Here is a 24,931-nt window from a genome sequence, read left to right as displayed (position 1 = left end):
TTTAGACAGTTTTATCATTGTGTATCATTCGTATAAGCAAAACTATGATAGTGATTTGCTTTAATACAATCAGCATAGTATATACAGTTCTGGATATGATTATTCATTGATTATCTCTGTCGTTTGGTTTGAGAATATTGGAGCTACTAAAATGGGAGGAAGGAAAAATGAATGCTAAGTTTTGGAAAACAAATGTAGTTTTCTCTGAAGTAGAGCTGGGTTCTTTAAACCTTACAAGTGTCTTAATTTCCCACCCCTTCAAAGGGGTAGTCCAGATTTTAGTCGGTCACTCACTCTGTGCCTTCCTCCAGAGAAAGCTCCTGCTGTGAAATGTAATTTGCTTCTATTAATTGGAGGACAGGGAACACACAGGAGAAGTTAGTTTTTAAGGGCATTATGAATAACCTATACAGACTATCAGTGGCTCCCTTTTAAAAATAGGGTTGTTGGAGGAACAGTTGACTAGAGTTAACCATTTTCACTTTTTTATTATTTTACTAGCATAATGGCGATGTGCATTTGGATGTCAAAATAAGCCAGGGTTTATTGTGATGTGAACAAGTTGCCTTGCGCCATATATACTCCCCCTGCCTACTTATTGTCCAGCACAGCTGTGAGGTGATTAGAAGCTTTCATTTCTATTTTTGATTAACCACAGTTTAGCATTACTGTGCTTTATCAGAACCATGTTATTAGTCTTAAATAATTTGTTGGAACAAGTGAGTTCATAAGATTAAAACCAGTCTCTACCAAGTTTGAACTAAATATAGTTAATCTGAAACAGAAGTAAAAGCTTCCACACTGAGGGAAGGGGGCAGCACAAATTTGAGGCTCACTGTAGCTTCCCATCATAATAAACCATGGTTTGCTGTCATATGCAAATTCAGCCATTTTATAGATTTCAAAACTCAAAACAATAACACTCCAGTTGAAATAAATAAATAAAATGCCACAACACTTGCCCTAATGCATCAGCATTCAAATAATGAGCTATTTCACATTTTGAAATATTTTATTTCAAGACCTTTAATTGGATGAGCAAAGAAGGAAGCTTGTTGATGGACGACATAACTCAGAGGTGTAAGCAGAGGAAATGTTAATCTTACCCTGGTGTTCCAATGTTTCAGTTTGTTTAGTCATCATTTTGCCACTAATCATGTTTCTCTGCGGTAGAGAGAGGATACATTGCAAGAAGAAAAGGAGACAGGCTTTGCAAACAGCCACGTCAAGGGAATCAGTCCATTTTTAGTCTGTGTTTTGCCCTTACATAAATTAGGTTTGTGGCCTGTCATCAGATTAGTTGGTGCAGCGCTGAATGTTTGATGTAAATAGCACATATTATTATTGTTGTTGTTGTTGTTGTTGTTGTTGTTGTTGTTGTTGTTGTTTTTATTATGCCACCCATCTGACTGGGTTGCCCCAGCCAGTCATTTATTTGCAAGATTATGTACTTATTTTCTAACTCTGGTACACCAATTTTATGATCAAGAAAATTGTGTTTCATTTTTGTACAAAACCAAAGAAAGTGTGAGACCACTGACGCTCCTATGAGCAGAAGCAAGTATCAGAAGCTACCTCTTTCCTGACTAAACTCTTAAGGGATGTGTTATGTGCAACTTCTGTGTGACAATGGAAAAAGAGACAGTAGTTTGGGAATTCTGTGTGTATGTATATGTAAGACTGCAGTTGCTGCTAAGAGTAGTCTGCTGTTAATCCTCGGCCACGTCAGTAGCATGCTAAAGCAGTTTATCGTCATATGTTGTCTTGTATATAAGAAACAACACTAAACCCAGCAAAACTCATTCCATATGTAGCTTTCTTTCCCTCCACGGCATTCAGATCAAAGTTATTTTCTTCAAGCTGAACTAAAAAGGTCCTGGGAGTGAAGGACATTGAATTAATGCACCATGTCACCCAGTCATGGCTATAGATCCCCCCCCCCCCCCCGCCTCGCAAGTCTGAAATGCAACAGCTTGTACAATTGCATTAAAAATTAATGTGTAGATTACCAAAGTAAGTAAAATGCATAAACTAACCTCTTTTTTCTTTTCTTTTCTTTTCTTTTCTTTTGCAAAGTCTGACTATGTTTTGCAGTCAACTTAAGAAGGATTTCCTCCCCAAGGATAATATTAGATTACTTCTAAATATACATATAATGCATTTACTCTCCTTTAGCTTATTAGCACAGAGGTACTCTGATCTCAATAAAAGTAACTGCATAACTTGATTAGATAGATGGGTGCTAAACTGGGATATGCAATGGCATTAGGAATGGGAAATTGAGAGGAATATGTCATTTATTTTAGATGAAGGTACTAAATCTGCATGGTGACCCGTATTAGTTCAAGATTGACCATTTATTTCAAACTTTCCAAAATTGATCTTTGCTTTCATATGCTTAAAAAGAACAGGACTGTGCTGAGAGGTCTCTTTGATTAACCCAACTGTATCTGTAAAATACATATTTTCGTGTTCATAAAGGATGAATCTTAAGGATTAAAAGTAGGCAATTGGCATTCATAATTTTGTTTTGCTATTTTAAAGAAGGAAGGCTATTTCTTGAAGCAACACAATTTGACAGATGAAAAATGTTACTGATTTAACCTTAAGACTAAGGTTAATGGCTACTGTGTTTATATCTATACTCTTCAGAAAAAAATATATACAAAAATGCACAGCCTTCTCCAGTGCTTTTTTTCTGGAGGGACGCAGGGATACGCATACCCCTAAACATTTTGTGAATCTTTGTACTTTTGTCCATTTACTGTATTTATTTTTCCCAATTTGAACTATAAAATGGTGATATGGTTGAGTCAAAATGCGAGTACCGCTAAACATTTTTATTTATTTATTTAGAAAAAAAGCACTTTGTAATAAATAAATTGTCAGTAGAGGGTGTGCTTATTTTTTGTATCCCTCCCCTATTAGGGAGAAGATACAGGATGTGCAAATAGAGTACCGTAGCTTCCTGCTAAATGAATGCTAGATCTAGCATAGGATCAGGGAGAATGTTGGCTAGTAATCTGGTCTGCTTTTTGCATTCATGGAAAATGCATCCTCCCGTTGATTAGAAAATATTAAGATTCACTGTCACTTAAAGCTGAGCACACCATTGATCTGAATCAACAATGGTCATTCAATATTCATACCAGTATCTAACCTTATTTATTTCCCTCTTTAAATGTCTCCCTTTTATTTACGTAAGTATGAGAATGTTGATGGTAACAAACAAGAATGTTTGTAACATGTGGCATGTGGTCTTTATGAGTCACAGAATGCTATTAATGCGTAAATGTGAAATTTGCGTGTCTAGTACACTGCAGGAGGGAGGACTTAAATAGATTTCCAAACCCATCTCCCTAATTAGCTGTTAAAAATCAAGGTATTTTGTGTTTCACCTATAGCTGTGTGTGCTTTAGTTGTGCATGCTTGCTTGCAAGAGCAATAACTCCAAGAGAAAAAAATAACAGTCAAATCTTAGAAATTTACTTCAGATAGAAATTATGTGTTTCTTCGTTACTATCCAGATTAAATCTCTGATTGCAATCCTTTGCAGAGTTTTACATAAAAATAAGTCCAATTTAACCCAGTGGACTTAACTCCAGGGATGCAAACAGGATTTCCTAGGTCTGGTACGTTGTATGTGGATTGCCGCCCCACCCCATAATCTACTCTCAATAAGTGCTGTTTATGTTTTATCACATTATTATTATTATTATTATTATTATTATTATTATTATTATTCTGTTGGGGGCTGCCCAGAGTGGCTGGGGAAACCCAGCCAGATGGGCGGGGTATGTATACATACATACATACATACATACCTCACAGGGATGTTAGACTTGTTTGATTTCTTCTTCACCCTTTACCATAACATCCCTTGTCAGGTTACAATAATATAAAATTCCTTATTAAAAACAGGTTAAAAACAAATTACAGTTACAGAAATAGGGTGGATCCTAATGCTAATCCTAAAAGTGGGGGCAGGGAGGATAGTGTGCACAACCTTGAGCTCCTGAGTAGAAAACAAAGATGCAAATATATAATATCAGTCACAGCAGCCCCCTTGTTTTAGCTGCAACATTTCATAGTCCTGATATTTACAAAGACAGAGAGAGCGAGAGCCAAACCTGAGAAATAATCAACAAGCAAAAAATACTCTTGAGTATGTGTAGATTCACAACTTTGATGGCTGAACTACCAACTCTCAGCCTACCTAGTTGTGAACATAAAAGAAGGAAAACAATACACACAGATATAATCTCCTGGGAGTAAAATCCACAATATGCAACAAATATGTGCACTTTCAGAACTCTCAGCAAAGCTCATATAAACAGAAAAGCATTCTTGTGGTAAAGTACAGTCTACCTGCAGCCGTAAGGTGCTTGCTGATTCATTATATATTTTTGCTTCTGGTTATTGTATACAGTACTGGTAAATAACAGCCCAATGATGGCAAGCAGACCAGTAACGGCTGGATGGGGGACATAGAAAACCGAGAACAGGGGTTGCAATTGCCCTTCCTTCCTTCCTTCCTTCCTTGACAGGAAGAAAGCCTAATTTATGTCAAGGGTTTTTAGTAGAACATATGGAAACCACCCAGTTGTTTTATTCTGTAAAGGCAGCACACTTGGGCAGAGAATGAAATAATTTGGACACCAAGGAAACTGTTTAAACAAACACACCCTAACATCCTTCTCTATCCAGCGTCAGCAACAATGATCCACTCCTGCTTTTTCTGCTCCTCTGAAAGGGCAACCCCACTGATACCCAGGTGGGAGTGGTCTGCATTTCTTCTTCTGATAGCCTAGCAACAGTGATTAAGTGTCCTTAGCAATGGCACAGAAGCCTTCAAAGTGCCTCTGCATTTCATGCTCTAACTTTCTTCAGAAATGTCTGATGAATTACTTTTTAAAAAAAGGAAAGAAAGCTAAGACTCTAGAGTCCCTTCTGGGTCAGGACCTGGCACATGCATAGCCCCTGTGATCCCTTGTTAGTGGTCCTGTTTAATTCTGTGTAAGCATATTACCGTAAGTCACACCTCCCCCTTGTTTTTCTGTCTGTCATATGTCCAATTTATGTACACAGAGAGTTTGTGCATATGTTATGTTAAATATCAGAAACTTCTTTAATGTTGTTTTGTTTATATTCTGATAAAAAAATCAAAATGTCCAAATATTTGCTAAAGTGAAATAACTAGAATAATAATAATAATATAATTTCATTAATAATGCCTGCTACCTTCTCTCACATTCTACTTCAAGTCTGTGACTAAATGCAGACTCCATAGCTTCAAGGTCAGCCAAATCCCTCCCCCTACTTTGTTACCATCAGGTCTGAAAAAAAGTTTGGGGCAAGTTGAAAGCTTGCTTCTTATTTTGAGAGTTTTTGGTTGACCTAATGAACATATTGCCCCAATGTATATTTGGGGTTTAGGTCTTAAAATCCATCAACTCTCAGATTAATGTTAAAAATGGGGGGGGGGGGGAGAGAAGTTCCCATAATAGAAGATCAGATAATAGAAGAGAAATAATCCTTGCACTAGATGCACTCAAGGAAACTTCTTAACATTTTGAAACACTGTTGTAAACTAGGCTGTGAATCTTTTATTTTATTTTCTGCAGAAGGTAATGTTGCCTTGAATGTTCTTGTTCTTATTTAACAGTGTTGTCCTATACATTTCTACTCCAGAAGTAAGCCCCGTTGAGTTCAGTTGGGACATGCTCCCAGCTAAGTATACATTTAGCCAAGCACTGCAATCCTAAGAGGGGCCTGCGAGGTGCAGTAAGTGGATCCGCTGCTGCTTCTGCAGCCCTGCTGGCTTCGGCAGCCAGGACAAGAACGCAAGGGAGGTTTTCAGTTTTTATGCACTAGCTTTAGGCTGGTGCAACAGCCCATTTCCAGGAAACAGTTCAGCATGGCATCCTGTCCCGCTCCTAGCCCACCACTAGCTGTCTGCCACAAGTGGGAACACTGCCAGCAGTAGCTTGTCACCAACGCACAGTAGGGGTTTCTAGTGGTGGTGCTTCTTTGCAGGTAGAGACCAGCAGTTCATAACCCGCACCAGCTATATTGCTATATTGCTCAAGGGGTTAGGACAGTGCTCTTAGTGTCTGGTAAAAGAACAACTTTTATACTCATTTCCATAATTTACCCATAAATATTGACATTTATCATGGCAAGTTGCAAATGTCATTAATAAGCGTCATGACACAAACCTGTCGACATTTGCAAGTAGAATCCAAGGCTAACTAAATGCTTTTCAGAAATGATTTAAATCAGTCTAATGTTCATTGTCGCCAGTTATTGTTGTTATCATTAATTTATTACTACACAATCATCTCAAGGTGATGTGCAATAAGAACAGCAAAAAACCAAACCCAGTTAAAAACAAACAAAAAAAAGTCAATGCATTTAAAACAAAAATAAAACAATAAAAAACAGACATCCAATTATTCAGCTGGGAGAGCCTGCCAGAACAAAAATGTCTTCAATTGTTTCCAGAAAGTGGGTGTGTGTCATATCTCAACAGGAATGCTCTTCTGCAGAACATGGGCAGCTACACTAAAAGCCCTCTTCTGAGTTACTGAAGAGCAGGCTCTGAGATATTTGGAATTTGCAGGAGAAACTTTCTCACAAACCTTAGGGATCTACTGGCTATATAAGAGATAAGGCAGTCTCACAAATAACCCATTCCTGGGCTGTATAGAGCCTTATAAGTTAGAACTAACAGCTTTAACTTGGCTTGGTCACAGACTGGCAGACTGGCATATCCCACAAAGAAGGTTTAATGTGTAGGTGGTAGTTGGACTCTGCAAGCAACTTAAACACCATGTTCTGCAGCAGCTGCAGCATCCAGTCCAACCCCACATGTGGTCCCACATTGAGCACATTACAGTAATCCAACCATGAGGTTACGAAAGCATGTACAACTGTGGTCAAACTATCCCAATCCATCAATGGTCATAGGTGTCCTACCAAATGAAGTTGGGGAAAGGCAATCTAGGCCACCAAGGATACGATGAGATAGTCTAGGTCAGAGGTTTTCAACCTTCTTGGGTTCATGGCTCCCTTAACCAACCACATTCTTTCTGCATCACCTCTGTGGGGCTCAGGACCCCAGTTATATCACCTGTTTTCAAACACCCTCCCTTGTGGAGTGTTCCTTCAGCCTCCTCTCTTGTCCTGTTTCCTTGGGAGTCCTCTGGGCAGCCGCAGCTCCTGCCCTGGTCTCTGAGCTGCCTCCCCTGCCCCCTCCTCACACTGCCCCACATAGGCCTGGGAAGCACCTTCTGGCCAGCCCCAGAGGCACCATCCGCCTGGGGAACTGTGCAAGCTTTTGGGAGGCAAAGATGAGAGCATCAGAGGAAGGAGGGAAGGAACGAGAGATGAGAGGCCAGTGTTGCCAACGGCCCGCCAACCATCATTAAGGGACCCGAGGGTGCCACAGCACACTGGTTGAAAACCACTGGCCTATGGAATGATTGGAACTGTGAATAATTTGATTTCCTTTCAGTATGATTAGGTACACAAATATTAAAATTAGTGTGTTATCTTGAATGATATTGTACCCCAAACATTATTACTTTGTTTGAGGTTTTAATTGTCTTTAGCCTCTACACCATTGTTGTTTTTTAATCCTACTTATTACAGCTTGCCTTATAGGTGGGAATGATCAGCCAAAATTAAGCACTTCTTATTGATTTCAATGGAAGAATGCTAAACACATGTTTAACACTCCAATTAAAATCAATGGGACAAAAGTGCTTAATAGTGTGTAGGCTGTGCCATTCTTTGGCTCACGGGTCAATGTATAACAAATACTGGATAAATTGAAAGGTTTAGATTATGAGAAAATGAGGAGGCCATGTCCAAGGCAAAAAAACTTTTCAATAAACATATTAAATGGTCCTAATGTATAAATGCACACAACAATTTTCCATGTAGCAAACATGAGCAACTTAACTACTTTATTCATGTAGAATACTGTATTCATGTAGAATACAGTGGGAACTACGTTGCCTTTTCTATAGCCGTCTTTAAATGAAAATTATCATTTTAATAAGTAACTGCCTGTATCCATATATACCAACTCAGTAACTTTGGCTCACAATAAGACAAATCAACAATGCCTGAGGTACATTTTAATCCCATTACTTTGTTTCAATTGTTACTTTGTTCTTATGTCAATCTCTCTCTTCATTTGATAGAGATTTTTTTGCAGTATGAGACTTACTACAATACGTGCTAAACACGTTTAAGGCAGAATTGCCTTTGTGATTGTTAGAACTTCAGCCATGTATATTAGAAGAAAGGGGTTGGAGGATGGGGATGAGAGTAATTTGCTGCAATTGTATTGTAATTGGCAGTCGTGAGGTGTGAAAGTGTGATTTAAAAGGAATAATCATTTGACCGTATTTAAATTAGATAATTGGGATGTGGAGTGTACAGGTTTCAAAATTGTTCTGCAACTAGTTACAAGCTCCCAATTGGTTCACTTTGATATTATACTATGTGTGTTCCCTGTAGTCAGTATCGAGTTAAACTATTTGGTTCGGAGAGGAAAATAATTTTAAAATTTCAATGTTAACTTTCATGGAACCATTACAGATGCCTTATACTGAATCAGACCATTGGTCCATCTAGCTCAGTGTTATCTGTACTGATTGGCTGCAGTTATCTAGGGTTTCAGATAAGGGAAATTCCCAAGCCCTTCCACAACATGCCAGGGATTGAACCTGTGACCATCTGCATGCAAAGTAGATGCTATACCACTGCACTACAGTCCTTTGGCATTCAGAAGGGCTACAGAGCTGAAGATGTATTCTATTATTAAGAATCTTTTAAGGGAAATGGGGGGGGAATATTAATATGAAAAACTTGTGTAAAGTTAGAGCATGGTAGAAGGAGGAAGCCAGTTACATGAATGCAGTCCTGCACGTGTTCGTGAAATTACACCATTGTACATACCCTCCAACATTTCTCCAATGACAATAGGGACATCCCATACCGTAATGATAATTTTACTATTTATACCCCCACTCATCTTACTGGGTTGCCCCAGCCACTCTGGGCAGCTTCCAACATACATAAAAATGTAATAAAACATTAAACATTTAAAAAATACCTTCCCTATACAGGATTCCCTTGGGGGCTGGATAAGTCTAAACCCTCCAACATTTCTCCAATGAAAATAGGGACACCTTAAGGAAAAGTGGGACATTCCAGGATCAAATCAGAAACTGGGACGGCTTCTCTAAATCATGAGTGTCCCTGGAAAATAGGGACACCTGGAGGGTCTGCATTGTATAGTGTTCTAAGCTGTCCCTTTACACACCACACAAAATAAAGAACAGCATTATAGTTAATGTTAATAAGGTGTGCATTTCATATTAAAATATGTTAGAGCGGGAAGGAACAATATGTGAAGTCTACAATTCTAAAAACTTTCATGCAAGTAAGTGCCTTTCAGATTGGAGAGATTTACTTGTAGTAAACATATGTCTGCTTTCACATGTACTTTGCAAACAGGGCCTTCTAAGTTGAAGTGGATAAAGCTTGCAACATGCCCATTTTAAAGCCACTGAGGTTCCATGTAGTCACACATGTCTAGATTAGACTCCTTATCTTCAGTGGGTATGTATGAATACCTTTGATGGAAACTCAAATTGCAAATTCCAGAATGGTTAACCTTCAGGAGGGATGTGTTTATTTCAATTTTCAGTTTAAAAAATCCACAGTGCAGTAGCGGTTGACAGGGTGGCACTGACGGGGCATTGTTCACCTGGCTTTCCAAAAACAAGCATTGCTACAATTTACTGAAAATGGGAGGAGTGGGCAGATGCCACAGCAGAGCTAATCGTTCACCAACTGCTGTCGCCACAGCATTTTGACACTATTTTGACTTAGTTTCACTATTAGTAGTAGTAGTAGTAGTAGTAGTATACATTTAGATTCTTCCTTTCCTCCATCACAGAATGCACAGCTGGGGACATGTAGTTACCCATCCAGCCACTGACTAGGCCCAAACCAGCTTAGCATCAGCAAGGTGGCCTATTATGCCTTCTTGGACCAAACGATCAAATACTAACAGTTTAATACTAAAATTACTGCTGGATTTCCCCATCAGCTCTTATAAGCTTTCCATGTGACATACAGAATTTTAGCATTTATTTAAGTGCTGGAAGAGCCAGCAGCAATGGGTCTCCTTTTGGTAGGACAAATAGCTTAATAGAATATTCTTTTCAAAGGCAGCCATGGCTACTTACATAACATAATGACTATATTTTCTCTTGTATGGGCAAAGGAAATTTTACAGCAGACATGGCTGCATAAACATTACCCATCACAGTATTAACAATAACAGTATTAGTACTGATTACATATTTATACAGTATTTTTTTTCCCAAATGGCTCAAAATGCTTCACTTGCATTAGTCCTGTAAACCTTTCATCAAACTTGTATTGTTATCCACCTGTTACAAATTGACATAAGGCAACCAAGTTCATGACTGATTTAAAATAAGAACCAGGGGACTTTCCAGTCCATCACTCATTTTCTAGTCGACTATGCTACACTAGAAGTCAGTGTGGGAGAAAACTATAGTTGTTTCAAATTGCAAGTGTGAGTGCACTCTTGCTGGTAATCATTCACCTGCCAAATCCTTGGGGAAAGTATATAATTTTTTCTTTGCTCTTTGGTGTATATATACCTTGTAGAGAGAAATATCACATGCAAGACTTGGTCCCTGTCTTCTGGTAGCACAGGATTATGAACCGGAGTTGTCTCTATTAAGGACCTGATTCTTAAAGGTTTTGAGCATCTTCAACTCAATGAGGCCTAACACTTAAGAGTACTTGACATCTTTGAGCGCTGGGACCTCATCTGAGTTGATGGATGTTCGCCTTTGATATAGAATCAGGTGTCTGCATTCAATCACTTCAGAGTAATTATTACAGTAAGTATTCTAGATGTACAGTCTTTTCAATAGTTCCTAATACTTGAAGAACAGAAAGAGTACAGCTGTCTAGTAGAACAAAATGAATGCTACATCAGTGTAGTGTGCCATTTTGTTAAACATGGGTCCAAAACTGAGCAATATCTGCTAGTTTCTAAATAGGCTTGAATCCAGACAGAAGCGTTGATGTGTTAGATATGCATCTGCATCTAACAATGGCTCTACACATTTCCTCATTATATTGAAGTCTACTAGTTTGATTGTCCAGATGTAATTAACCCATTCCACTAGCGGAAGCGAGTGAAAGGACCCTCAGTAGTACAGTGGGGCTTTTCTCCTCTCCTCCCCCAAATCCACTGTAGAGTTTTGGAAGAATGCCCAGAACAGCACACAGAAGGAAAGTAGGGGAGATTGTTCCATCGGGCAAGCAGAAAGTACATCGGGCAAGTGCTATTCCCATAGCACTACACTGAATTCCACCCAATATGTTTCATGTCCCACATCACATGCAAGAGTGCACATGAGAAGCAACTATTTCCAGTGACTACTTTTTAGTGGATATTTAACCTGAAGCACATTGTCAGAAATTAGTACAGTGGTACCTCGGGTTAAAAACTTAATTCATTCCAGAGGTCTGTTCTTAACCTGAAACTGTTCTTAACCTGAAGCACCACTTTAGCTAATGGGGCTTCCCGCTTCTGCTGCGCGATTTCTGTTCTCATCCTGAAGCAAAGTTCTTAACCCTAGGTACTATTTCTGGGTTAGCGGAATCTGTAACCTGAAGCATCTGTAACCCGAGGTACCACTGTACTTGCTTGTGTTGTTTCCAGAGATCAGAGGTCAGGTAACTCTAGGTCTTGGAGATGACATCAAAGCTTTGGTGAGGTATGTTCATGAACAAAGCATGTATTCTAATGGATGATGGATGTGTATCTTATTTACAGCTTTACTAGTTTGCATTTAATTCAATGGGCCAGCTCTTTCAATGCAACACTTGTATACATGGTTAAAAGGAATGGAATGTACAGGTGAGCAGAGTCCTTTAACAGGGTATAGAACACAGAAAAGAGGCAGTTGTTTTATTTTGCCTTGATTTGCTCTGAAGGCATATTCAGAAAAGCTAGTCAAGATACTTTGTACAGTTCAAAACAAGTTTGAACACCCACAGCATGAAATGCAGTTGAAGAAATGCAGGTTGATTTTCTCCTCCCATTTTCCTTCTCTCCTTCATTCTACATTTAAACACGATTGATATCTGCATTTTTCTGTTTGGCTATTTTACTATATTTTAAGTGATGTTAACTTCTTATAAAATCTAATCACTTTAATCATGTAAATTGAATAGAAACACTAAGAAATAACACATATTTTTGTAGTGGTGTGTTGTATTATATTAGTTTAAAACAACAAAATAAATATTATCTTGTTATGCCTCATACTGAACGGAATGATCACCAAGGTGCTTTTTTCTCTAGATTTACATTAAATTCTGGACAGGTTCAGTCATTTTGGAGCTGAAAAACTGACAGTTTGCATTTGCAGGATTAGGTCCCATATGTGCTGTGATTCTGAAACAAGTCCTGTAGGGATGTGTTAAGCCTTGACAGCCTTTAACTGTGATTCCCCCTCCCCCGCTTACTTTCAGTTAATTTTGACACAGTGAGGGAGGGAGAGAGAGAATTATGAAGTTGCTTGCACATGGTATATGATGTTTGAAAAGCATGAAGTATTTTGAAATAGCTCCCCCCCCAAAAAAAAATTAAATAAGAGAGAGTAAAATATTTTTTAAAAACCTGATTGGTCTAAGCATAATCCATACAACAGTTCAGGACACTACAAAATACTGTATGCAACAGTCAAAAATGAATTTGCAACAGTATTGTCTGTGCACACACACACACACACACACACACACACACACATATCCCTAGAATCTTTTTTTAATTTGATAATATCTGAAAAGCTGTTGTTGAATGTTTTCTTTGTCCAGATTTGGACAATTTCATATCTTTGCTCTTTATAATAACACTTCCTTAATTTTCTTTCTTAATATTTTTCCTTAGTATGGTTTGCTTAGCTTGCCTTTTCTATCCGAAACACTATTGCCATGCTGATAAAAGGATTGCCAGATGTCTCTTATTTTTAAAGAATATTGCTGCTTGCCAAAATATCTGACCAGTACAACTTCATAGAGGCCAACGAAACAAACACCATAACCAGTAATATTTCTTATTTTTGAACTTGATAAGGCAGTTGTAGTGCACTCTATATTATTATGGATAATAGCTTTATAGTTAACCCTTAATTTACAAATCACACTAATAATTGTAATGCAGTAGAACAAATGCTTAAGTTTGGGTTATGAGGATAGTCCTGTTTCCTTAAATTCATATTGTAATTCTGAAATGCTGCTTTTACAGCCTGTGTTAAATGTACTGGTACTCAATATGCACCAATAAATAAACTTTCAATTATTGTGCAGTGAGCAGATTCACAACTAGGATAGTAATCTGAAACCAATGGGCTAACTAGTAATTATGCCAAATAAATAGTTTTGATGCATGTGATTATTTATACCAGAGGAATGAAAATACAGAAAAAACTTAATTGCTTTTCAAGATCAGTTTTTTTAAAAGTTGATATGTCATACTAAACATTTTAACATAATACAGGCTTGTTCACTTTGTTAGAGTGTTTCCACAATAAACAATAACTTTTGCATTCCCCTGTTCCCCAACCCCACCCCATAGTTACTGTGTGATAAGCAATATTGCGTAACTCCATTAAAATCAATGAGATTTTTTTTTTACCAGTGACTACTATAAGATGCAGATTATGCCTATACATCTGTGCAAATGCACAGAAGTTCTAATTCAGATTGCACCAGAAGGCAGTACAGTGGAACCTCGTGTCATGTACCGTCCTCCTTACGAATGCTTCGGGTAACGAGCTCCGCTAACCCAGAAGTAGATGCCCCTTGTTGTGAACTTTGCCCTGGGATGTGAGCGGAAATCGTGAGGCAGCAGCAGCGGCAGGCCCCATTAGCGAAAGCACACCTCATATTAAGAACGGTTTTGGCTTAAGAACGGACCTCCGGAACAAATTGAGTTTGTAACCGGAGGTACCACTGTATATTTGACAGTACAATCTGGCATGCGTTTTAAGGGGTGGTGGTGTTCTGTATTGCTGCTCCTACGCTGCCTAAGAAGTGCACAAAACTCTCAAAAGTTTCAGGTTCATAACACTGATACCATTTATAAGCGATGCATTGAGAGTAGTACAAGAATATAGTGGGCACTGATCCATTTGAGGAAGTGGCTTCAATGCATCCCCCCACAGTTGCTTTATAGCATTTTGTGCTCACACTGCATTTGGTGCAGCATACTGTTTGCATCAGGTAGTCCCTGATTCACATTTTACCTCTGCCATGAACTCATTAGGTAAGCCACTATCTCAGCCCCAGAATGGAAATAATAATATAGTTATTACAGTTGTTGTTGTTGTTGCTATTGTTATTACTACTACAACATGGCTCAGTAATGAAAACTGCAAGAAATTAATGCATGTGAAGCAATTTGGACGCTCTAAAACTCTACATAAATGCCATATATTATTAGTAGTAACTTGTGTTCTGCATTCAGATTATCTTCCCTCAATGGGGCAAGTGCACAAATGCATGGAAGACTGCAGCCATTGTGTTAAAGCATGTTTTGTTAACTCCAGAATTAATGTTTTACCAATTAAGCTTTGCAGATGTAAATTATACCCATGATTACATACCATTTGTATCATTTGCTTGGCAGGTTGCAGATGAATAAATTTTAAAGTTCTTAAAAAAAATATTTCCCTCCATACATAACAACTGAAGCATTAATCTGTTCAAATATTTTAGCTTATGCATAAGGAATCAGAAGCCTTCTCTGTTTTTGTAGTCTCTCAAAATCAAAAACATAAAACATTTTTAAAAGGGGGGGCTATTTTATTTTATTTAAATTAAATTGTTTTGTATGGCTGTCATATTTATTTACCTGTTTTTCTTGGTGAAATTAAATCCTCATATTTACTATAGGTTTACTGATTTATCTTAAAATGAAGGAGTGAACATCCAACTGTCATGAATTAAAATTTGATTTTGAAAATGTGGGTTGAAAGTATGGCAGTTAGCAACATCTTTGTCAAGATAAAACTAAATTAGAGCACATCTTACACATTCTTATGCAAAGTATGATTTTAGATACTAACTGGTAAACCTCAAGTGCTCTTTTGAAATTCTTAGATCAAATTACAGCATGGGTTAGCAAAAAAACCCCCAAAAACCTATGTGAATTTTAATAACAAACTCTGTCCTAAATAATCCCAATACAAATGAGCACAACTGCAATAAAATATATTTACAAATTAATCCTGTTGCTCTATTAATTTATTGTGTAATTACTGCAATTCTTCCCACCTTGTTTTCAGTATTTCTTAATCATTAAGCTGGAAGCCTGACAGCAGTGCCAGCCCTGGCATGATTCTCTTTGACTAAAACCTTGTAAATTAACACAATTAGCACAGCATCATGCTGCTAATTAACTTCCTGTGTCTGGTGCAGCGGATGTGCAAACAAGGAAGAAGGAATCAGAAGGGAATAAACATGCCATTCTGTTACCAAACTGTATGCTGTGTTAGGTCTAGCTCAGCGGGGCTAAACTGGTCATGTCAAGATTCTGGAGTCAGGCAAAGGAGGGCTAAAGGGGTTTGGGAAGAAGAAAAGCAAGATGAGGAGGCTACAGGCTGTCAAAAATAGACCGCAGAATTCATAAGAGAACCCGTGACACAAATGCTTCGTTTACTCTAAGCCTTCTTATCAGAGAATCTGTGCCAAAGGGTACAAGACAGGTTGGTGGAAAAAATAAAAATCACTTTTTGTAAAACGAGCAAGATATTGCTGAGGCTTGCCTTCATGCTGCCTGCGATACACAGGTAAGAGTTGAAGAAGCTTTTTTTTTTTTAATGCTGGTGAACTCTATTTGCCATTTGGAATGGCTTACCAAATTACAACTAAAGAAATATCTCTCTTCTCTCTCTCTCCCTGGCATGGTTAATTGTGCTAATGCATTGGTCACACTGCGTTACTTAAGTATTCTCTGATTGTTTACAGCCAGCACTTCTTCTTTTTTTGCTGAACTTTTAGCAAGAAGACTACACTTAATTCTTCCTTTTCTCGTTTCACCCCACCTGCTATGTACCCTAGAGGCAGGGAGGGGAAGGGAGAGTTTGGAACAAGGAGGGAGGCGAAAGGAGAGCAAGTGAAAAAGGCAGGCAGACAAGTGATGCTTGGGCTTTGCTCTTTTCTTCTCCCCCCACCCTTCCTCCCAGTGCCTCAACAACAGAACTGTGAGGCAGAGAGCAGCCAGTTGTAATTCATACCGAGTTGTAGGCTTTGTGTGATGAAAGCAACGGAGCGCTGCCTGGGAGATTGCTTTGCTGCACTCCACGAAGCAGATTTGAAACTGTCGTGGACCACTTTAGATGAGAGTTGGATTATGGAATGACCTGCTATGTCTGTGTCATATTGTTCTGCGCAGGGTGCATTATACTGTGCTAACTAGGTATTCAGTACCAAATAAGAAAGGTATCCTAGATGTGATCTGTCAGCTGTGTCGTGTCTCTCTCTCTCTCATCTCTCTCTCTCGCCCTGTGTGTGTGTTTTAAAAAATGTTAAAATTTAAAACTGAAACTGATGAGGGAAGATAGAGTGTTTGTGGTATGAAACATGTTACTTAACATTGAATCCATGCTCAGAATACCAAAAATGTACCAAATTACACTTTTAAAACATCCAGCTGGGTTAAATCACATATTCCCACACCCCAACTAATCAGACTGCAATTCTAATCCCAGTTACGTGAAAGTATCCCACACTGAATTCACTATTACTTACTTCTGAGTAGACATGGTTAGGATTGTACTGTAAGCAGAATATTTTAAGAGGGGGGCATGTATATATTTTTCAAGAAAATGTGCCACTGGTGATCTTTTTTTTTTTTTTTTACAGGCAGGTTGGATGTATAAATAATCTGCTGACTTTAAGCACAGCAATTATTATATCTATAAATGAAGAAATCAAGTGGATGTATTTAGATGCCTTTGCAACAGTATTTTCCGCTTGTTAATTTTGGCTTTTTTGTTTTTGTTCTCCCCACCCCAATCCTCAGGCTTGAAGATGCAGTGGACGCCAGAGCATGCCCAGTGGCCAGAGCAGCACTTTGACATCACTTCAACAACCCGGTCTCCTGCCCACAAGGTAGAAGCTTACCGTGGACACCTGCAACGCACCTACCAGTATGCTTGGGCTAATGATGACATCTCTGCTCTAACTGCCTCAAATCTGCTGAAAAAATATGCAGAAAAGTATTCTGGTATTTTGGAAGGGCCAGCTGAACGGCCTATCCTAAGTAACTACTCAGAGCCTCCATCAGGGCTGGTGAATGGCCGCAAGAGTGAAAGTGAACCCTGGCAGCCTTCTTTGAACTCTGAGAGTGTTTATCCCATGAACTGTGTCCCAGATGTTATCACTGCCAGCAAAGCTGGAGTAAGTACTGCCCTCCCTCCAGCAGATGTCTCTGCCAGTATAGGGAGTTCACCTGGGGTGGCTAGTAACCTGACAGAATCTAGTTATTCTAGTAGTACATGTGGAAGTCATACGGTACCCAGTCTGCATTCAGGGCTCCCATCTCAGGAATATGCCACAGGATACAATGGATCTTACTTGCATACAAGTTATAGTGGCCAGCCAACACCTGCACTTCCTTCACCTCATCCATCCCCTCTGCATAGTTCTGGGCTTTTACAACCACCCCCACCTCCACCGCCCCCTCCAGCCCTAGTACCAGGCTACAATGGAACGTCTAATCTTTCCAGTTATAGCTATCCATCTGCAAGTTATCCCCCTCAAAGTGCTGTTGGGCCTGGATATAGCCCTGGTGGTGCTCCTCCTCCTTCAGCATATCTGCCTTCAGGAATCCCTGCTCCAACTCCTCTTCCCCCTACTACAGTACCTGGTTACAGCTACCAGAGTCATGGTTTAACGCCCATTGCACCCTCTGCCCTGACAAACAGTTCAGCAAGTTCTCTGAAAAGAAAAGCTTTCTATATGGCAGGACAAGGAGAAATGGACTCCAGTTATGGAAATTACAGCTATGGCCAACAGAGATCTACACAAAGTCCTATGTACAGGATGCCCGACAACAGCATTTCAAATGCCAACAGAGGGAATGGCTTTGACAGGAGTGCTGAACCACCATCCTTAGCATTTAAGCCAACAAAACAGATAATGGCTTCTGAACAGCAAAGGAAATTCAGCCAGTCCAGTAGGGCTCTGACACCCCCTTCCTACAGCACTGCTAAAAATTCACTTGGGTCAAGAGCAAGTGAACCATTTGGGAAGTACAGCTCTCCAGTAATGAATGAACACAGTGATGAGCATAGACAACTCCTTCCTCACCCAATGCAAGGCCCAGGACTTCGTGCAGCTACCTCATCCAACCACTCTGTTGACGAGCAACTGAAAAATACTGACGCACACCTCATTGACCTTGTAACCAATGAGATTATCAACCAAGGACCTCCTGTGGACTGGAATGACATTGCTGGCCTAGATTTGGTAAAGGCTGTCATTAAAGAGGAGGTTTTATGGCCAGTATTGAGGTCAGATGCATTCAATGGGCTGAGTGCTCTACCTCGGAGCATCCTTTTGTTTGGACCTCGGGGAACAGGCAAAACATTAATGGGCAGATGTATAGCTAGCCAGCTGGGAGCCACGTTTTTCAAAATCACTGGCTCTGGTCTTGTCACAAAGTGGATAGGGGAAGGAGAAAAAATTGTTCATGCCTCCTTCCTTGTGGCAAGGTGTCGCCAGCCCTCAGTGATTTTTGTTAGTGACATTGACGTGCTACTTTCATCCCAAGTGAATGAAGAACACAGTCCAGTATGTCGAATGAGAACTGAGTTCCTTATGCAGCTGGACACTGTGCTAACTTCTGCTGAGGACCAAATAGTAGTAATTTGTGCCACCAGTAAACCGGAAGAAATAGATGAATCTCTTCGAAGGTACTTCATGAAACGACTTTTAATCCCACTTCCTGACAGCACAGCAAGACACCAGATAATAGTACAACTGCTATCACAGCACAATTACTGTCTCAATGACAAGGAGGTTGCACTGCTTGTCCAGCGCACGGAAGGCTTTTCTGGACTAGATGTTGCTCATTTGTGTCAGGAAGCGGTAGTAGGCCCACTCCATGCCATGCCAGCCACAGACCTTTCAGCCATTATGCCCAGCCAGTTGAGGCCCATTACATATCAAGACTTTGAAAATGCTTTCTGCAAGATACAGCCTAGCATATCTCAAAAAGAGCTTGATACATATGTTGAATGGAACAAAATGTTTGGTTGTAGTCAGTGACAAGTCTTTTTTTTAAAAAAAATGTAATGAATGTTGGTGCGTGCACACATACATACATACATACATACACACAAACCTGTTACATAGGGCATGGAACCCCTCTTCAGTAGAGTTAAAATTGTGAAAGAGTACTGTGCGGGGGAGGGGGGGGACAATGATCACCTTGCATCAAAAGAGCCAGGTGTAGGTTTGAAGGAATATTGCATCAAACAAGAGCTGTTGATCTGAAAAGCCACAGATGACAGAAAGCATCTGTTGATGCTCCATTCTCTTCAGGCTAGACAACACACTCTCGCTGTGGAGCAAGGAGCCAAGTGGCTTGATTTTTAGAAGGACATGAACCCTGTGTGTTGATTCCATTCTGCTGTTCTCGAGATTTAGTTGCTGTCAAGTGCCTGAAGTGGTGCTTTCTCCCCCTCCCTTCTTTTCATTTTCTTTTCTTTTTTGTTGGCCTCACAATTACATTGGTGGCATGTGCTAATATAAAGAGCTTTAACTTCAAAATGTTATGGGACTAAAGAAATGAATGGTTGCGTTGCGACAGAGAACTACATTTTTATTTTGTTTTCTTATTATTATTTTTTTGGCTAAACTAAGAGCAACAGTATTCCTCAATCCTGTCTGTTCTGCAGTACTAAACTAAGAACAGGTAAAACAGGGTAATGGTAATCTGGACCTTAATTTCTGCAGTTCATTTCTTTTAATGTTCTGTCTGCAAAAAAAGAAAAAAGAAAAAAAACTCAGGAAAGTGATTGTGATTTGTACAGTACCTCAAAGGAATGTGTTGAAAGCACTATGTACTGCTGAGAGTTAATAGGATAGGCTTCAATGTTACTTTATATTAAATATGTATGTATGTTTACCTCAACAGTTGGAAAAAAATGGCAAGGAGAAATATTTTGAATGTATCCAGGAGCAAGCTGAAGTATGTTATAAATGAGTCTTTCAGCATTTCAAAATAGAACCAGAGAGGGTATCCCAGTGTTTAGGAAATGGTTTTCTCCCCCCCCCCTTAATATTGGGGATCAAATTGGAACAAGAGAATTTCCATGGCAGTAGTGTGTGGAAGTCCTTAAGTCCTTGACAGTTTTGTGACACATTGGTAGACAGTCCACCAATAGCAAGAAAGCCACCCTGTCGAATTAAGTAATCATCTGAGACAGTCAAAGGCAACATCTAGTTAGGACTCTGAGAGGCAAATTACCTTAGACTACAATGGCTTTTATACCATGGTTAGAGATGTAGTGTCTTGATTATTTCACTGCGTCAATAGAACAAAATCATTCTAGGTCACTAAGAAAGGTTGTGGGTTGCAAAGCTGTTTGCAGCAATGCAGTAGATAGTAACCGAACAAAAAAGCAAGAAAAATTTTAAGTCCTCCAATCACAATTTTCTTCCTCATCTTCCATTTCCAAAAGACGAAGCAATTTTTTTTGCTTTTTTTTGCTGGGGGAGGGTTGTGTGTACATTGTCTCTTCCATTTTTGTCTCTCTCTTTTTTTTAGGGTAAATGTGCCCACCATTTTATTTCTACCTCAGTTTTTGTTAAATTCCTCTTTGGAAAGCAAAGTAAAGATGAGGACAAGCTGGATTACATCTAGGATGCTAACTTCCTTAATGACTTTAATGGAACCCTATGAACGTTTTACTCAGTAAGTTGCCCAGAGTTCCAGGAGATTTAACTCCCAAGGAAGTGTGCTTAGTATTTCAATCTAAGGGAAGGGAAAGGAGGGGATGGAGGAAGATTCAGTTCTGGAGTGAAGCCCATCTATATCTTTTACCTCTTCCCTCCTTGTCCAGAGAGGGCAAATGTTGCTGAGTCTTCCTTCTGGAAAGGCAGGCTAGCTAGCATGTGTGGCTTTTTGTTCTTTTTGTGCTTCCACTCCACATTGTCTTTTTTATTATTCTTTAATGCTTTTATGAGCAATTCTGTTCATGACAGCTGACTGATGCTGGTAATGTCTCTGAGCACTGTAGCAATCCAAGCCTTTACAGCCACACGAGCAGAACAGTCTCCCCCACTTTTTTTGAAGTGATTTTCTGTTTACTTTAAAGAGAGAGTAGCAAAACACTTGCAAAGCACTGGCATTTTATGTTTCTTTTAAGTAATGTACCTTCAATTACATGAAATAAATGCACTGAAAAGCCCTAAGGAGAAAAAGACCAATCAGTTACCTGGTTATTTTGTGTCTTTAAAGCTACTTTCCAGTTATCCTACTTGACATTTAGTCAGTTGAAACATTAGGGATGAGAAAGTTAATAGTGGGTAGGTAGATTGTATTTTATTTCTGATTATTGATTTCCTTTTAATTTCTTAAAATTTCTTTTAATATCCATGGCTAAGAACAGAGCAAATAAACCAAAATGTACATTCTAGCAATTCTTTTATTCAATCTAAATCTAGTGTTGTTGCTTTTAAGGCAGAAGGTGCATTTAAAAAAAAAACAGTGCCTTTCACTGATACAGTAAAGTAAGATGCTTTGCATTTTCAAGTAGTGAATGCCTTCCTTTTTGCCTTTCAATACTCTTACATTTCTTCTATTATATCTTCCTTTCTGTTTGTGAAGCCCAAGTATCCCGTTTCCCAATGATTCACATTGATCTTGCAGACAGGTTTGCTGATGCAGATTGCTGATCTGTTTTTCATCTTTTACACATTGCATTTTGTGTTTGCTATCAAGCTGTGCTCATTTGAAAGATTCAAGCATGTTTTGAAGAACTAACTCATGCTCACACCAGAAATTCTATGCTTTCTACTAAATCAATATTATTAACTAAACTTAAGTAAACATAATGTCATATACATGACCACATAAAATATAAAGTTTTCTATCCCCATAGCCCACTAAATAAAATTAAAAACTACTTCAATAGAATTTTCAGGTCACATTTTGGCTCCCATTTTACATCATATATGTTGGGAAAGGTAATTATTATTTCAATTAGCTTTAAATATAAAAAGCAAAATAATGAAGCTGAAAGATTTAAAAGTGTGTGTGTGTGTGTGTGTGTGTATACACCCACACCCCCACACCTACCCACTTGAATCCATTGATGCAAGCACCAGGGGATTAGGTTTTCATCCCACTTGGTAGCTAGCTGCAGCTAGTGGCTATAATGCTTTACATAACACGAGGAAAATACTTTTGTTTACCCTATCTTCCTACCAACTGGAAGCAAGCTATAATATTCTATCAGTTCCTGCCAATGGAAGTTCACTGATAAATGGAATCGCACAGCCTTTGTCCAGTGTGCTCAGACCCCATTTGTTCATTTTTAACAAACTATCCTTATGCTAGTTGGAAGCAACTGCTTTCATGCATCCCATGTGAATAGGGCCATTCTTTTCTTATGCTGCTACATTTCCTTCTGTACCCTATATGTTTCAATACAAAAGAAATGGATCCTGACTTAAGCTTCTAAGGTGTTGGATGATCCATGAAAGAGAAGACTAGCTTTTGTGAGGGAATCAATATGACCAACATATAAAAGTGTTCTGTGGATTTAAAATGGCTTCTGTAGGAAGGTATCTGCTATCTTTTTCCATTGGTCAGAACTATGGGTTCTGTATCAACAATAAATAAATAAAAACTTTGGGCAAGAATTGTCAGATTCCATATTGGGCAGATCTCATGTGCCTTTAATAGAAGGGAGAATATTAATAGTTTCAGCTTCTCCCACCATTATATCTACATGATAATTGAAACTGCACCTGCCAAACTCTTCCTTCTGTACAACTGGTAATTAGTTAAGGACAACAAAGCCCTGCCTGATAGCTTGTTGGAATGTTCTTTGAATACTTTGGGGTAGACAACTATTGCATGCTGGCTGTAGTAGCCTATCAAAATGTGTGGGATGAGATAATAATAGAAACCACCATTTATTTGCATAAGATGAGGCTTCTTCTTCAACTACAATAACAATTCCAAGAACAGAAAAAGCAGGGACAATTTTATGCCAGCCAAATTATCAAGGCCAATTCAAAATGCAGCATCATGACCTTTATATGAGTTTATACAGAAATGCTCTACATTTCTGGCATGCTTCTTTCCCCAAAATATTTAGACCATTAAAGATAGTAGTGAAAAGTTTGCTGACTGAGCTGATCAATGGAATGTGAAAGCAGTTTAAGGCTATTTACTTTTGCACAAAATATTTCTCTATTAGTCAATTTGTATTCTATTCAAATGCAGATAGATGGGTAAAATGGTTTTTCTTGTGCATTTCAAACCCATCAAGGAGAAAATAAAACCTCCCAGTAAAACACATAGGCAAAGCACCATCTGGGAAAGCTAGCTCATCTGTCCAGGGGCTATGCTCTGTAAAATAGTACAAGGTCATTTTATATGGGCTGGCGTAATACTTTGCTAGGCAATTTTCGAAAGGAGATAATCTAGTGTAAAAACCCCAATTAATTCCAACAGATGTTGGTAGATGGTAATGTGTTTACATGTCAAAAGCTGCAAACAAAGGTTTCTGCTGCCTGAAAATGTGTGTAACTTTGAATAGACTGTTATAAGGACCAGCTTATGTGTTTCATTCAAATCAATGCAGACCTCATTCTATGAAATTGAAATATTTCCTTTCTAAAGCGAGATCTCAAAAATAAAACATTGAAGTTGACTTTAAATTTTGTTCATACCATTTATTGCCGCCCACGCTCATCAGTTCGAATTACTTCTGATTTGAGAAATGCCTATCTTATCCTAATCTCTAAAGTATATGCTGTATATGTTAGCTTTCTTCACTAGCCTACTAGGAAAATCTCCTACGTAAGATCCATTGAAATGCATGTGTGTTGCCCACTTCTGCACTTCCCAGGCATTTCAATGGGATTTACGTAGGTAAAACTCCTGGTAAGCATATGCTCCAGAACTGAAGATCAACATGCCTTCCCCTTACAACACTAACTTCATTTCATCTTGTATGTGTGCATGTGTTTATACAATAGTTATCTGTACATATATACATAACCTGAAGTATTTTTGCTTTCACTTTCCTTTGAAAGATAAAAAGCTTTCTGTTCCTTAATCATTTGCAGATTTATACATATATGAAGCACATTAGTAAACACAGAGGCAGAAATATTCCTACACTCAAAAGAAGCAGCTGTACTGGGGACTAGTCAATACATGAACTGAATCTCCCACTCTGCAAAGACCTTTGGTTGACATTCGATTTTGAACCTGCCAGATACATTTTTTGTGAACCAGGGATACTGCATCTTTAATGAACAAGTCTCTATTCTTTCCCCTGTTTTTAAATACAACACAAGAAGTGTAGCACTAGGCACTGCAATTGTCAAAGACAATTAGACTGAAAGCAGGAAAATTTCACCTCCCTGTCTCGGTGATATGTAGAATGTCGGCAGTGTGGGTCAGCCTTGCTACAGAGTTGTGTGAGAATATATGAATCAGTCCTATAGAATGTTAAATATTTATAAAATGGTTCTGTTCTACACCAAGGTTGGGAATGCAGTCATTCCTCCTTGTTGTCTTACAATACACAAAGAGGCAAAAGTTTAT

At 38.8% G+C, this 24,931-nt stretch overlaps 1 protein-coding gene and 1 long non-coding RNA gene across 3 annotated transcripts in view; one reads left to right on the top strand and one right to left on the bottom strand.

The window, feature by feature from the left end:
* LOC114605777 (uncharacterized) overlaps nt 1–24,931 on the bottom strand; it is a 402,747-nt gene that overhangs the window by 362,656 nt on the left and 15,160 nt on the right. The window lies entirely within an intron of this gene.
* FIGN (fidgetin, microtubule severing factor) overlaps nt 1–24,931 on the top strand; it is a 126,686-nt gene that overhangs the window by 99,367 nt on the left and 2,388 nt on the right. For both annotated transcript variants that reach the window (XM_028747345.2, XM_028747337.2), the window contains one exon: nt 17,159–24,931. This exon is cut by the window's right edge and continues 2,388 nt beyond it. In XM_028747345.2, the coding sequence (XP_028603178.1) occupies nt 17,159–19,407 (2,249 nt within the window). In that variant the 3' untranslated portion in view covers nt 19,408–24,931. The remainder of the gene's footprint in view (nt 1–17,158) is intronic.

Source organism: Podarcis muralis, chromosome 1, assembly GCF_964188315.1.
Source record: "Podarcis muralis chromosome 1, rPodMur119.hap1.1, whole genome shotgun sequence".
In the NCBI taxonomy this organism is placed as follows: Eukaryota; Metazoa; Chordata; class Lepidosauria; order Squamata; family Lacertidae; genus Podarcis; species Podarcis muralis.
This window is presented reverse-complemented; position numbering and strand designations above follow the sequence as displayed.